Below are 15,096 nucleotides of genomic sequence, written 5' to 3' on the forward strand. Positions count from 1 at the left end.
GACCGTAACGAAATGCGAAACCGCTTCATTTGACATTCAGTTTTGCTCACTTTCAACGCCTGACATACCTATGATAGTAAGCACAAAATGATTGCGCTTAAGAATGGAGGACAACTTTTTGTTTGCTTTTATTTCTCGTGGTGCTTCCTTGTCTTAAGTGAATACGTTGTAAACAGACACGAGTTGCAACAGCTGCCGTTGAATGGCCAATGGAAACTGAAGAACTCAAATGGATCTATGTCGCTTCTTGCAGAAGTGCCAGGGTCTGTTCATTCAGCTTTACTGCAACAGGGGCTTATTCAGGTAGGTAGTATAGTCCGAACGATTAACGACCTATTACCTACGAGGCTACGAGTCAGCCTCCTGTCAACCTGCTCGTGTTCTCGGTCCTGATTGGAGACCCGATTTCCATGTTCGGATGTTAATGTGTAGGAAGCACCCTGACCAAATTGCGAGGAATGTAGCCCACTACATATACGCACCTATAATTTACATAGCCTACTGAATGAACGACATCGTGAATTGTAGGCTATACACTTACCTTGTAGGCTACATACTTAGGCAATAAGGTAACATAGGCCTACCTTATAGCCTAGCCTATACCTACTCCCTCTTTTCCTCTCTGACTTCACAGGACCTATACTACCGATTCAATGATGTGGCATACAGGTGGATTGCTCTTGAGAACTGGACATACACAACCACTGTATATGCGTCTGCGTGGTTAAGGTCATCATTTATACTTTGCATTTAAGACAGTGATTTGCTACTTTGATATATTTTCAGTGCCTGAATGTGACTCCCCAGTTTTGTTCCATCTTACTCTTACAGGGCTAAACAGAGAGTGCGCCTTGTGTTTGAAGGAGTGGACACCGTAGCTTCTATATCAGTGAATGGGATCGTTGTGGGCACGACTGATAACATGTTTCGCAGATATGTATGTAAAGTCATTTTCTTATACATTTTTATGTGATATGTTTCCATGTCCTCAAGGAACATGCGATAGGGAATTTCCTCCACTGCATGAGCAGTTTAATTTAGAGCCATTCAACTGAATGTTTGTGTTTGGGGATGGTGTTTAGGCTCATTTGTCTCTATAAAGTGACATGCCTCTGATCTTTAGGACTTCAGTATTGCAGAGGCGTTACGGGAGGGGGAGAACGTGCTGGAGGTGAGCCTAGTGTCGCCTGTGGTCTATGCGGCTGAAAGGAGCAAGGCCCACACGGCCTACAAGGTCCCTCCAGACTGCCCCCCTGCTGTTCAGAAGGGTGAATGTCACGTCAACTTCATCAGGAAAGTGAGTGGTTCGGGCTCCTGGTTTGAAAAACATAATTGTGGTTTGTGGGTGTTATAATTTTTTGTGTTACAGTGCTTTTGACCACCTTTGTTGCATACAACAGACATCTGTCAAGTCTGCACATTCACTCTGGACGCATGTCTGTGCTACGCTGACCGAATTTCTGCCCAGGCCCAGAGCTCCTTCAGTTGGGACTGGGGGCCGTCGTTCCCAACCCTTGGGCTGTGGAAGGAGGTGCGCCTGGAGGCCTTTGACGTGCTGGGGGTGATCCATCTCTCGGCGGTCCCTCTGTATGGTACGCTGGTCTCTGTGGTTGCTCACTGTCAAACATAGCCTGACAGAGCCTTTTGTAGATTGTTGTTTGTAGCATGTCCTATAGCCATGCTGACCAGTGACTCCTCCCCCCCACTCCTCCCAGACTTGACCCTCTCCCAGTGGACTGTGGAGGTGGAGCTGTATGCTGATGCTGTTGAGGTGACAAACGGTCAAGTCACTGTCTCCCTACCAGAGCTGGCCACAGAGCAGACCTTCCAGGTGTTGTTCTCTCCAGGGCATGCCAAGAACACCTTCATCCTTTATGTCAACACGGTGAGCAGTGGGTACTGGAACCGTCTATGTGACTACTGATATGCACTCAGTCAAGGTAAATCTATTTTAGTCTATTATTGGCAGTTGCTCACATAATTGCTGGGTGTGTGTGTTTTCTAGAGTAGGGAGGTGTTGCTGTGGTGGCCCAGTGGACATGGTGTGCAGCCCTTGTACTTATTAAGTGTCAAAACCGTGCCGGGGGGGTCATTCATCTTCAGTGCGGATGCACAGGTCAGTGCTCAGGCCTCACTCCCGCCTGTCTTTTATGAACATATTAATATGTTGTTCTTGTTGTTTTTTTTGCATCAGTTGTGGCAAAAAGTGTTCACGCGCCCTAATAGAAAAAATAGGAGGGCTTCGGCGTTCTAGTAAGTAAAGGAAGGTGCTCTTTGGACAACAGGGTAAAAGTCACATAGAAAAAGAGGGATGTCCAAGGCACTTTTCTTAGAATAAAAAAAGCTTTAATAATAGCTTAGTTCATAATGGAGCAGCAGGACACCAACATGTTTGGGCTGTGCTAGCAGCCTTCGTCAGGGCATGTCACGTTCCCTATTCAACCCTCAGGTGTATTTTCGGACTGTGGAGCTGGTACAGGAGCCTATCGTGGGCTCATCGGGGCTGAGCTTCTATTTCCGTGTCAATGGGAGACCCATCTTCCTCAAGGGTTCCAACTGGATTCCGGCTCATGCCCTTCAGGACCAGGTTTCTCCTGCAGTGTGAGAAGGATCTTGGCTTTTCAACCCATGTTTTATTTATTTATTTTATTTTATTTTATTTTTTACAATTCCATGGGTTATATGAATAAATACTTTTCATCACTGGTTAATGCTGGATATTTTTTGATTCCATTAACTTTTATGCTACATTGTTTTGTCACGCTGTCATTTATATCAGCGTTGATTTTGTCATTCATACTAACATCCATTTTGTGTCCTTAAAGTATTAAGAACTTGCTCCAGTCAGCCACGGATGCCAATATGAATGCTCTCAGAGTCTGGGGAGGAGGAGTTTATGAGCAAGACCTATTTTACAGCATCTGTGATGAGCTTGGGATCATGGTAACTTTTGTCTCCATATTTTAGTGATGCAACACATCTATTTTCAAATGTATCCAATGTGAATAGGTTTCGAATCATTGTTTCTATTTTCTTTCATTGGAAGAGAAGCTAAATCAGTGTATGCCTGTCAACAGGTTTGGCAGGATTTCATGTTTGCCTGTGCTTTATATCCTACGGAGCTGGACTTTATCCAGACAGTGAGAGAGGAGGTTATTCAACAGGTGAGTTGATTGAGTAATAAGATATGTCATATCTTGTTTGTTACCTTAAATCAGTGTTCTTTTATGTTTTGCCTACAAGGTGAGACGTTTAAAGTCTCACCCCTCTATCATTGTATGGAGCGGGAACAATGAGAACGAAGCTGCGTTGGGAACAAATTGGTTTAGCATCCCGCCGAAACAGCGACCAAAATACCAGAAAGACTATGTTACTCTATACGTGGACAACATAAGGGCTATCGTTCAGGAGGTGAGTGACAAAATATCTGTGCTCTGTCACTCAGTAGTTTATCAATCAGTAGTTCCATCACACAAATCACGCCAAAATACGTTTTTGTGACATGTTCCAATCGTCACCACAGGAGGACAGGAGTCGACCGTTCCTTGTCTCCAGTCCCACGAATGGGGCTGAATCAGAGCGGGAGGGATGGGTAGCAGCTAACCCGTACGATCCTTACTATGGGGACACCCACTACTACAGCTACGCTCAGGACTGCTGGGATTGGAGGACCTTTCCTCGTACGCGCTTCGCCTCTGAGTATGGCTTCCAGTCCTGGCCCTCCTTCTCCACTCTACGGGAGGTACAGTATGTTAAAGCCTAAGTTATACTTTGTCGACAAGTGTCGTACGACAAATGTCTGTCGACAGAAAAAGAATTTCGACCGACATTTAACATTTAGACTTCAGCGAAGTGTGATTGCCTCCATGGTAACTTGCAGACATGTGGCTGATTGATCCATGGCAACGAACGTGCCTTCTATCTATCTATCCAATCACATCTGTGCGACAAAAGTGACGTCGTCTGCGACGTTATAAAGTTTGGTAGGTGCAAGACACCCCTGTCAGACACAAAAAAAAGCGTTGACAGTGACGTCATTTCTGTCTGTCGATACTTTCAAAAGAGTCATATGACAAAGTCTAAATTGGCCTTAAGACTGTCAGGGTGTGGGGAGTGGCTGTGTCGCTGTTCCCTCCTTGCCTGGCGTTTGGGTGGGCAGAGGTCTAAATCCTGCGTCACATACAACCGCAGAGGCCAGATGCTAATTTTAGAACGTCGACCTCGTCATGAGTCTTTCCATGAGATTTCACACATGATGACTCTTGAAAACATGTTATTTTTTTAGCTGATCCTGGCTTTAAGAGTGGCTGCATTTTTTATGTACGTGAGGAGAGAGGAAAGATCTGCACACTGATATCTCCCGGTTCACTTTATTGAAAATACACGTTTCGACCCTTAGGTCTTCATCAGGCAACTTCAAAGTATCAAATGCCAGGTAGCAGGTATATAGGCTGATAGCCTGTGACATCACATCTCACATCATGTTCCAGTCAATTAGGCTAAAAGGTGCAGTTAGAGGCTGCAAATATATACACACATCACAATGACATATGAATAGCCTATATACATCAATCTAAATACAGATACAAAAAAACAGATACAAAAAAGAGACTAGATTATAAAACAGACTCATCAAAGTGCAATAAATAGGCCTACATGAATGTAGGCTACACTTTGGAGATCTCCCCCTACCTACACAGACCGCGCCCCCCCTCCCACCACCTCCGCCAACACACCCATCCCTGCCATAGCCACTGCTATGGGCACCACTCGCATTCCCTTCAAGAGAAGGTCCACCTTCATCCCACCCAAGTATAGAAATGCCTCACTTGACACGTACTGTCGTTTGGTGGAAAATGATGTGAAATGTCTATTTAAAAAGAAGAAGGAATATAAAGTGTACAATAATTTGTCTAAGGCAGAGAGGGATGCACTAACAGTCTTAAGCAAAGATAACAAGGTTGTGGTACGGCCTGCCGATAAGGCTGGAGCCATAGTCCTACAGAATGCCACTGATTATTGTTGTGAGATTAAGAGACAGCTCAGTGACACCACTTTTTATGAGAAGCTGAACTCGGACACGTGTGCATTCTACACTTAGGACTCATTTGAACAACTGAGAGTTCTCAGTATTTTTTAATTCTTGTCAGTTGAACATCCAGTCACTCCAGTAATCTATACATTACCCAAGATACAGAAGGGTTTGGACACACCTATAAAAGGCAGAACTATAGTGATTTGTATAGGTAGCCTCACTGAGAACATCTCAGCTTATGTAGACCATTACATAAAGCCAGAGGTTGTCACGCTGCCTTCCTATATCAAGGACTCTAGTGATTTAATCAACTCTGAAATCTTTTGACCAGGTTACTGACACACTGTTATTGGACACTTTTGATGTTCAATCTTTGTATACTAACATCCCTCTAGAGGGCGGTATAGAGGCACTACAGCACTTTATTCATTTATGTATGCTTTTTATTTCTTATACTCACTGTATAATCACTCTGTTGTTGTTGTCTTTTCTACACCAATTCTTGTCATTTAATTATTATTTTTTGCCATATTTTGAATCAAATTTCTATGATTTTCGGGTTTCTCACCTCACCTGCACACATTTCAATTCATATCAAATTGTTGTTATTTTATATGAATATTTGTGTAAAATAAACTAAAAACTATAAATTATTTCCCAAGTCAACGCCCAACTACCTCCAAACCCATCACAGAATGCATATTAGATCTAGCCCAAGTTGTCCTGAGTAACAACTTTTTTCGGTTTGAAAATTATTTTTATTTACAAACCAAAGGCACTGCAACGGAAAGCAAGATGGCTCCTAACTACGCCTGCCTACAGTATACATGGTTCATTTTGAAAACAAGTTTGTCTTGAATACTGCAAACCCAAGTTTTTATTGTACAAACGATTTATTGACAACATTTTATCATTATGGATGGCACTGTGGAGGAGCTAAATGAATTCCACCAGAATTGAAATTCCTGTAACGACCACTTGCACTTCACTTTAGAGTTTGACAAGGAGCTCATCAGTTTTTTAGACATACTGGTCTATAAATGTGGGGATAGATTTAAAACTGATCTTTTTCGTAAGCCCACAGACCACAATACCATGCTGAGAGGGGATAGCTTCCACCCCAGACCACTCATAAAAAGCCTGCCCATCAGCCAATTCCATTCCTCCATTCGCAGGGTTTGCAGTGACGACAGAACTTACGCAGCGCAGGCCTCAGACCTCTCCAACAGGTTCCTCAATAGAGGCTATAGACAGGAGTGGGTTGATGCAGCCAGAGAGTGCTATGACCAGGTGACACAGGAGGATTGCCTCCAGCCCAGGGAAAGAACACCCAGTTAGCAGCTCATCCATGTGTTGTGTCAAGTACCTCCCACTTGGTGCAATGTTTAGAGAAACCATCCAGAAACACTGGCACATTGTCCAATCTGACCCTAAACTTAAAGGTGTGGTTACCGAACTGCCCAGGCTGGTTTTTAAGTGTCTCAACAATCTACGAGACAGCTTAGTCCGATCTGACATGAGCCCCCAGAGTGCACCAAGACTCCTGAGCGTGCCGGATGGAAATTACAGGTGTGGTAGTTGCACTCAATGTACCTACACTCAGAAGTGCAAATCTTTTAGCCACCCACACACAGGTCGGGACATCCCTATACATGGTACTATCACATGCAGCACTACGCATGTAATATACATGATCCGCTGCCCTTGTGGCCTAGCCTAAACTGGCAAAACGTCCAGGGAGCTACGCACTAGAATTAGTGAACACAGAAGCAAGATCAGAGCCGTCGCAGCCCACTTCAAAACAGCAGGGCACAACGTTAACGCCCTGAGGTATTTAGGAGTGGAGAAGGTAGAGAAGCCACGTAGGGGAGGTGACCTGTTTGGTGCGTTCATTCTCCAAACAGTGTAGCCTACATTGATGGAGACCTGTTTATTGCACTTTGATAAGTCCGTTTTATAATCTAGTCTCTCTTTTTTGTATCCGTTTTTTGTATCTGTATTTAGATTGATGTATATAGGCTATTCATGTCATTGTGATGTGTTTATATATTTGCAGCATCTAACTGCACCTTTTAGCCAAATTGACTGGCGGGTGATGTCAGATGTGATGTCATAGGCTCTCAGCCTATATACCTATACCTATATACCTGACATTTGAAACTTTGAAGTTGCCTGATGAAGACCTAAGGGTCGAAACGTTGCGTATTTTCAATAAAGTGAACCGGGAGATATCAGTGTGCAGATCTTTCCTCTCTCCTCACATATGTACTCTAAGATCCAGCACCTGGCCTACTGAGGTTGGATGTGCACACAGCTCTTTTTTGCCTTTTGCATTTTTTATGTATCCTTAGATCTCAGTGGCTGAAGACTGGAGCTATCACAGTAATTTCTCTTCCCACCGTCAACACCATGAGAGTGGAAACCAGCAAATGCTCCAGCAGGCTGGGTTTCACTTCCACCTGCCAAACTCCACTGATCCATTAAAGAGTTACAGAGATACTCTCTACCTCACACAGGTAAAACACACACACACACACACACACTAGGCTACCTCATGGACAGAAAACATACTTGGTAATGCCAACTTTAAAGAGTTGTGTCACTGTCAATTTGATTTGATTCAATTTCTAGCTTATGCAGGCACAGTGTGTGAAGACTCAGACAGAGTTCTACCGCCGGAGTCAGAGTGAACTCATTGAAGGCAAAGGTCACACCATGGGGGCCCTCTACTGGCAGCTCAATGATATCTGGCAAGGGCCTTCCTGGTCGTCTATTGGTATGGGTCCAAAACAAATGTTTTTTACGGGAAATGCACTGAATGCATTTGCACTACCACTCATTGATACTTTGTATGCTTTGGGTGAGAACAAGTCAGGGTAGTTCAGCAATGAGGTCAGTGCTGTATTGTAACCTCAGCCATATGATACTTCATATTACACACTACTGTACCTTCCCTTTTTTCCTGCCTCCAGAGTTTAATTGGAAGTGGAAGATGCTGCATTATTTTGCTCAGGACTTCTTTGCCCCTGTGCTGCCAGTGGGCTTTGAGGACAAGGGCTCTCTGGTCATCTATGCTGTCAATGACCTGAGCATAGATCTTCTCCTCAGGGCTGTGGTATGTCACTGCTCGTCAGTTAAACCCCCATCCAAAAAACTGCCTCTCCACAAAACAATCCTGAACATTAAAAACACAATTAAGCACTATATGTGTGTGTTTTCTTTACAGGTGTCAGTGTATGAATGGAGTAGTCAGGATCCTGTGTGTTCTGCGGAATCTAAACCAGCTCTAGTGAGAGCGGGGAGCGCTGTGGCCATCTTCAAACAACCAATCACATTCCTGCTAGCTGGATGTGGGCACTGCACTCGCCTCTCCTGCCTCCTCACCTTTCAACTTGAGGACGTATACGGTCAGCAAGGTCCCATGAACTACTTCTTCCTGAGTTCACCCAAGGACGCTCAGGGAATGCAGAAATCCAGCATAACGGTAAGATGCCCACTGGAGAGTATGCTCTGGGAAGTTAGTTTTATTTCTGTGATAATTTTCAATCGCATTATTGTAGTAACATGAGTATAACATGTAGTGCCCTCCTCTGTACAGGCGAAGGTTCAAAAGGATAGCGAGGGGTTCACAGTCACTCTCCAGTCCTCCGCCATTGCACCTTTCGTGTGGCTTGACGTGGGCAACATCGCGGGACGCTTCAGCTCCAATGGATTCCTTATGGTCACCAGGGAACGAATAGTGCGCTTTCACCCCTGGGGTCCCACCAGCGCCTCTGAACTATCCAGTACACTCACCATCACGTCCTTGACAGATGTCTACTGAGCCCCCATGCATGGATGTCTGTAGGAGGGCTAGTAACATGCCCTACCCTCGTGGTTGGGTGGGATTCCGCTTTGACACTACAGTGAACAAATGATTTTAAGGGTAATCAAATGCCATAAATTGTTTATTGTGTATCACAGGGGATTTGAATATGTTCACGTCAAACTTGTTTTGGTATAGCACATTTCAAAACAACCATAGTTTGAACAACACCAGTACAGGCTAAAATGCTGGAAATGGATATTACAATCAACATAAATAAACACAATATCGGCACAAATGTTTATCATTTGTTTTAATTCAGATTAAAGTTAATAAATGAAATGTAACTAAAAGCTGAATATTGGGGTGAAGTGTTGTTTATAGCCTACTACTTTGAGATTTTATTTATTTATCACGATATACTGGTGCTTCGTGTAGTGTCCACAGGGTGGCAGTAGAAAGTCATGACGGAAACCTCTGAACTGTTCCAGGTTCTTTGATCTTTTCGTCTAAAAAAAAATCTGAAAAGTAGGGGAGGGGAGTACATTTTTCTACATTGAGTCTGCTAATTGCTTTGCATTTTGCATTGTTTTTTGTGTCTTTAATGGCCTCATCACTATTCTTCCCTCATTGTGGAAAGAGGAACATGTTGGGAGACCATTGAGAAAGCCACACTCACAAAGAAACCATTGAAAAGGTGACTGCGACTACATGTGCTCTGAGTCTGGTCACCTCCCCATTTAGTCAGTTGTGATCTTTGAACCGTTTGGGCGTCCTCTAATCTCTGCCAAACTACTAATAGTCCTAGTCAGTATTTTTTTTCCAAGTTAAGATCAGGACAGGAGCAGAGCGTTTTGGACTAATCATCATGTATTGCAGTGAACGTTGCTGATAGCATTCATTTACGATGGAACATAAAGGGATTTTATACATGTAAGTTGTTGATAAGACTGCAAACAGGTATTTCCAGATGATGATTATTTCTGCGCAACTCAGAGGTCTCTACGCAAGCGACGCATCAACACTTGTAACGCGCGACTTTTCACCGCTCAGAAATATGAATAGCTTTAGATGTGTGGTTACATGCGCTCTACTCTTCATCTCCGGATCCCTGCATGCGGCTGGACAAGAAGGAAACGTATTTTTAGACGACATTTTTACGTTTTACGGTGAAAATAACTCAATTTCAACAGAAAACCTGCAAAAGGTGCTTCTACTTATTTCAGCCAGAAGATCAGAATCTGTACATAATGATGAAAATCCACTCGCACAAAAAGAGGTATTCTGATATGAGGCATACGTCCTAATCCCGACGCTCTATGCATTATATTACACCCTGTTTCATAATCCACAGTCCATAATGTATTAATTGCTTTATTAATTAGTAACATGTTTAGCAATGGAAAGCTCTAGGCTATATATGTATAACTGGTCATAAATCATAATTTTGAATACGGTCCGTGAAGGCTAAACCCCTGAGGTCATCCTGATCCCATGGTATTTCTCACTGTCTCTCTCTCTTCTCCACAGTGTCCCTCAGTGGGGCAGATCTTGTCCTATTATGGGTTCAGCAATGTCAGCCAGCTGACATCGGAGCATCTAGAGAAGATCTGCCCAGCCGTATTGACACAGGTGGTGCTGCCCTCTTGTCCATACACCACCCCCAAAACTCTGGAGCCTGTTGACTACCTTGGTGAGTTGCATCAGACACAAATGCCTCACTACACTATACCCTCTACACAAATATTAGCTTACATACATTGCAGGTCCCCTTAGACTGACTTACGTAAACTGAACAGAAGCCTCTACATTGTATCCTGTGCTATATGGACTGCTGCCATGTAACAAGTCCTCATTATGCCCTTGTGGAAAGGGCACTGCATATAGGAATGAGATGATTATCTGTGCTGAGAGAAACTCCAGAAGCAAAGAGAGTTGGACAGAGACAAACCTTCACAGCTGTTACCCGGTCTCAGGGAAACATTCCAGTAAAATGTTCCTGTTCGGAATAATTCACTCAAACCTATATTGTTGCACTAAATTATTATTCTACTTTAGATAACATGTTGATATTATGTTATAGCCTATGTTTCCAAGACCCCTCTTAGTAGGATCATTTTGCAGTGGCAGTGACCTTGTTGTCTTGTGTATATCCTTGCCTCGTTATCACAGTCTGGGGATATGGGTTCCTGGCTGTCACTGTGATCAACCTGGCCGCTCTGCTTGGTCTCCTGGTGATCCCCTTCACCAAGAAACCATACTTCCCCAAAGTGCTGACGTACTTCATCGCCCTCGCCATCGGGACACTGTTCTCCAATGCTGTGCTCCAGCTCATTCCCGAGGTATATTTGAGGGGTTTAGGGGGCGTTGGGGTTTAATGATTGGTTCACCAACACTATAATGATGATGTGTTTACCCCCAACTCACTAGGCACTGGGTTTTGACCCCAAATCAGATGACTATGTGCTGAACGCCATCGGAATATTTGGAGGATTTTATATTCTATTCTTTACTGAAAAAATCTTGAAGTTGTCTCTTGGAGTGGACCATGAGGTAATTTTGCATCATCAGACTTCAGACTATGAATTCTAACTTCTTGGTATTGAATCTGCTAATCGTCTTAGCCTGTTCATCTCCACTTGTGATTTATTTGTTTGTTTTTACTTTAGCAGGGACATGGGCATAGCCACTTCGCCCCTCAGAATGGAGATATGCCAGAGAAAAAGGAGTGCATCCTCACCAGCATCAGCGCTAACATCCCAAACCCTCCCACTCCGCCTCCGACAGAGGCTCTACAGGTACCTGACACCACATCAATCATCAGCTGCTCAACTGACATGCCTGCTGATCACATCCCATAGGCATCACATTGTTTAAGCTCGACAAGAACAGAGTTGAGGAGTGTTCTCCCACAACTGTAAAGCAGAGCCCAGTGATATGTTAAGAGACAAATGTGCTCTATGGGTTGTGTCCCAAATCATCAAATCAGTCATCCAGGTTTATGCTTCAATCCAGATCTGTTTAGGTTTAAAAAGAGGACGATAAAGAAACATTTAGCAAATAATTCAGTTATTTATTAGAGTTAGATAATAATTAGTTATTCAGCAAAATCATTTTTAGAACAGCAAATGTAACCCAGTTGAATTGGTTAAACTCACTCCTCAGTATAAATACTGCCCACCCACTAGCTTTTCGCTGGCTAAAGGTTGTCGTAGCCTATGTGTTGGCCAATCAGAGGACCCAAGATCAAACCCAGTGTAGGCAAGTAAAGATAGAAGCGATACTGACAGTGAACCCTTTAACACAAAGATACTCAAGATTTAGATATTGAGTGATTTATTGAACTCTTTATCAGTGGTATGACTTTAGATAAAATGATTAGAGCAAAAAAGATGTTAATGTTTAACACTGATTTCTGTTATTCACATGGAGGAGTCTGGCTGTTGGGGGGATCAAGGATACTAAACAAATAGACGTTGGGTTGTCACACAGGGCAGGGAATTGGACAGAGCAGCAGACTCCCAATCCTTCATTCCTGATAAACGCTGGAATTGTCTCACTGTTACACAAAGACTCCCTGTTCTTGACTGGCTAATAATGGGATGGTTTGTCACAGCAGAGTACGCAGAAAACCAGGCCACATTACTTAGGCTCCACATACAGTACCATGTTTTTTGTTTCCTCTTTTCACAGGTGAAAAGTAAAGAAAATGTGCATGTTTTAGTACACTTATTGACATGATTTTATCATGTGTTATGAACTCCCATCGTCCCCACTGTGCTCTCCTCATCTCACTCCCCCTTCTTTGTGGGGGGTCTTTGCAGGAGGCGCGTGGGTCTGTTGTGATGTGCCACTGGCTCCGAGGAAAACGCATCTCCAACATAAAGACTGTGGCCTGGATGATAACCCTGAGTGATGCTCTCCACAACTTCATAGATGGCCTGGCTATTGGTGCCTCATTCACAGTGTCTGTGCTCACAGGCTTCAGTACCTCCATTGCTATAGTTTGTGAGGAGTTCCCCCATGAGCTGGGTAAGTGAGAGGCACCTTTTCTAGAATATCTCTCTTCCAATTTTACACATCTCTGACATAGCTGCATTATGATGCACAGGTGTATTTCACACTTGCAGTACGGCTTATATAGAATTGAAGACTTGAAGATCCGCTGATTTAAACCCAGGCTCCTGGACTTAAAAGTTACTTTCAATGGAGGATGTCATCAAAAAGATGCCTGCCTGATCACTGTTGATAATAATCCCACCTGTACAGTCTCAACGCCAGACCCATAAGAGTTATTTCGCTGATACACTACACAAGCTACGCTAACTACCTTACTGCATGCTGCAGATCTCTCTATGGATCTGAGACACCTCATGCAAAAATCTGGTGCTCAAATCCTGGTAATTTATTGGTTTCCTGGTAATTTATTGGTTTCGCAGGAATCCCTGCGACACCAATCAGTAACGACAGTAACGCGATCAGGCGTTCCCACCCATAGATATTCCCATCTAACCTGGGCTAGCATCTCTCATTTGCTGCTACGACCTGTCACTCTTTCAATTTTGAACCGTCAATACGCCCTCAGAATACCAGCTTGGGTGGGGAAGTGGCAAAGACTCTTATGTAGTGCAGCGATTCAACGTAAATATTTGCGCCTGGAGAGAGACTACCGCCCGTAATACCCTCTTGCGCCCTCTGCAGGTGACTTTGTGATCCTGCTGAATGCCGGGATGAGTATACCCCAAGCCATATTCTTTAACCTGCTGTCTGCCATGTCCTGCTACGTTGGACTTGTCTTTGGTATCATCCTTGGCAGCACCTTTGCCCCCAATGCCATCTTCGCCATTGCTGGGGGCATGTTCCTTTACATTGCATTGGCAGACATGGTGAGTGACTCCTTGCACTTTGAAAGGTCAATAATTCTGTGGGATGGAGGGTTATTAGTTATTGGACATTCAACTGTGTAACTGTTGCCAGGTGTATTATCATACATTCTATTTGATTATAGTTATAGTTGTGTTATTACAACTGTCTCTCTGTGGGGTGCACACAGCTTTACTCTTCCTGACTGTTGAGCAATGTTGCCTGATGCCAGCTGGAAGGAGAATGTTTTTGCTAGTGAAATCAATCTGATGTTTGGTCTTTGTTTCAGTTCCCTGAAATGAACAGCATCTTGAATGAGCAAAAGGGGACTATGGACAAAATCATCTTTTTCTCCATACAGAATATAGGACTGCTGAGTGGATTTGCCATCATACTACTGATTACTATTTTTGCTGGTGATATTAACTTGGATTAGAGAGAAGAACCAAAAGGATGTGAACAGAGCAGCATTTATCTGCACAGATAACACATGGGCAGTGTGAATGTAAACTGCTTGTTTTGTACAAAAACAAAATGGTCTCAATAGGAATCAATGAACTTTCCCTATAGTTTAGACTAGCTTTGTCCAAAAAGGATAAAATAAAATACAATCATTTCATTTTAGTTGGAGAAAAATGTATTTTAAAGTAACTGTTGAATAAACTATTTTTTTAATCTCTGGAGAGTACCCACCCTACTTGTGAACTTGTTTTAGTCCATTGCACATTTCATTAAATTTATAATTTAACCTGTTTTTATAGTTTTGCCAACAATATCCTTAACCTTGTTTGCTTTCAATCATTGTTGAAGGGACATAAACTCTGGTCTTGCATGGAACACAAGGGTTTAGGATTGGGGTTAGGGTTTGACCGGTCTGCATTTATGGGCACTAGCCTTCTACACAGGCTGTAGCTGTACCCCATCTAGCCACAACCCTTTGGAATGGGTATGAGAACAAAGTCCCAGCAAGGCTCTAGTCTGCGATTGTGATTCTGTCTCTGCTTTGTATAGTTTCAGGTCAGGCACCTCAAGTAGCCGGCAAGATGAGACAGTCGAAAAGAGGAGACAGTCGTCACTTGGTTAAGACTAGGACATACAAATCTCAATAGTACACTGGGCATCATAGGAAAACATGCGACAGGATTGTGTGAGCGCTGCCATGAGCAAGAAACAGTGGAGCAGCTGGAGAGAAGGGACTTGATGGACAGAATGAGGAGAGCAGGAGTGGCAGGACTCACACGGGGTAAAGCACATGTTGGAACGGGGGGGGAGTGGCAGGAGGTGTTTTTGATCAGCTTCTTAACAACTGGACTGATAGGTAGAATCTGACTGACGGAATGGACATTGTAGGAGGTAGCTAGCTCCATTAGATGGCGGTAGTGCAACAAATTGG

General features: G+C 43.5%; 2 protein-coding genes across 2 annotated transcripts; both read left to right on the forward strand.

Annotated features, from left to right (window-relative positions):
• The first annotated feature begins 38 nt into the window (after window positions 1-38).
• manba (mannosidase, beta A, lysosomal) lies at window positions 39-9,106 on the forward strand. Its single transcript, XM_084438795.1, has 17 exons — window positions 39-303; window positions 635-729; window positions 832-937; window positions 1,124-1,297; window positions 1,469-1,592; window positions 1,716-1,885; window positions 2,006-2,116; window positions 2,450-2,601; window positions 2,826-2,943; window positions 3,078-3,164; window positions 3,244-3,411; window positions 3,524-3,742; window positions 7,387-7,551; window positions 7,667-7,811; window positions 8,008-8,150; window positions 8,262-8,519; window positions 8,634-9,106. Exons 1-17 carry the CDS (start codon window positions 88-90, stop codon window positions 8,856-8,858), a joined length of 2,676 nt encoding a protein of 891 aa, XP_084294921.1. The 5' UTR covers window positions 39-87; the 3' UTR covers window positions 8,859-9,106.
• Window positions 9,107-9,659: 553 nt separating this feature from the next.
• Window positions 9,660-14,386, forward strand: slc39a8 (solute carrier family 39 member 8). Its single transcript, XM_084437930.1, has 8 exons — window positions 9,660-10,119; window positions 10,371-10,533; window positions 11,013-11,182; window positions 11,271-11,393; window positions 11,510-11,638; window positions 12,665-12,872; window positions 13,542-13,726; window positions 13,993-14,386. Exons 1-8 carry the CDS (start codon window positions 9,811-9,813, stop codon window positions 14,137-14,139), a joined length of 1,434 nt encoding a protein of 477 aa, XP_084294056.1. The 5' UTR covers window positions 9,660-9,810; the 3' UTR covers window positions 14,140-14,386.
• Window positions 14,387-15,096: the final 710 nt, after the last annotated feature.

This window comes from Borostomias antarcticus (genome assembly GCF_949987555.1).
Source record: "Borostomias antarcticus genome assembly, chromosome: 5".
NCBI lineage: Eukaryota > Metazoa > Chordata > Actinopteri > Stomiiformes > Stomiidae > Borostomias > Borostomias antarcticus.

Bases quoted from the DNA above. Each gene is read 5' to 3' on its own strand.
- manba (XM_084438795.1), top strand. From the start codon at position 88: ATGATTGCGCTTAAGAATGGAGGACAACTTTTTGTTTGCTTTTATTTC. The intron at 2,944-3,077 runs GTAACTTTTGTC...GCCTGTCAACAG, and splicing joins GTGATGAGCTTGGGATCATG to GTTTGGCAGGATTTCATGTT. The intron at 7,552-7,666 runs GTAAAACACACA...TTCAATTTCTAG, and splicing joins ATACTCTCTACCTCACACAG to CTTATGCAGGCACAGTGTGT.
- slc39a8 (XM_084437930.1), top strand. From the start codon at position 9,811: ATGATGATTATTTCTGCGCAACTCAGAGGTCTCTACGCAAGCGACGCA. The intron at 10,120-10,370 runs GTATTCTGATAT...TCTTCTCCACAG, and splicing joins ATCCACTCGCACAAAAAGAG to TGTCCCTCAGTGGGGCAGAT. The intron at 13,727-13,992 runs GTGAGTGACTCC...TCTTTGTTTCAG, and splicing joins ACATTGCATTGGCAGACATG to TTCCCTGAAATGAACAGCAT.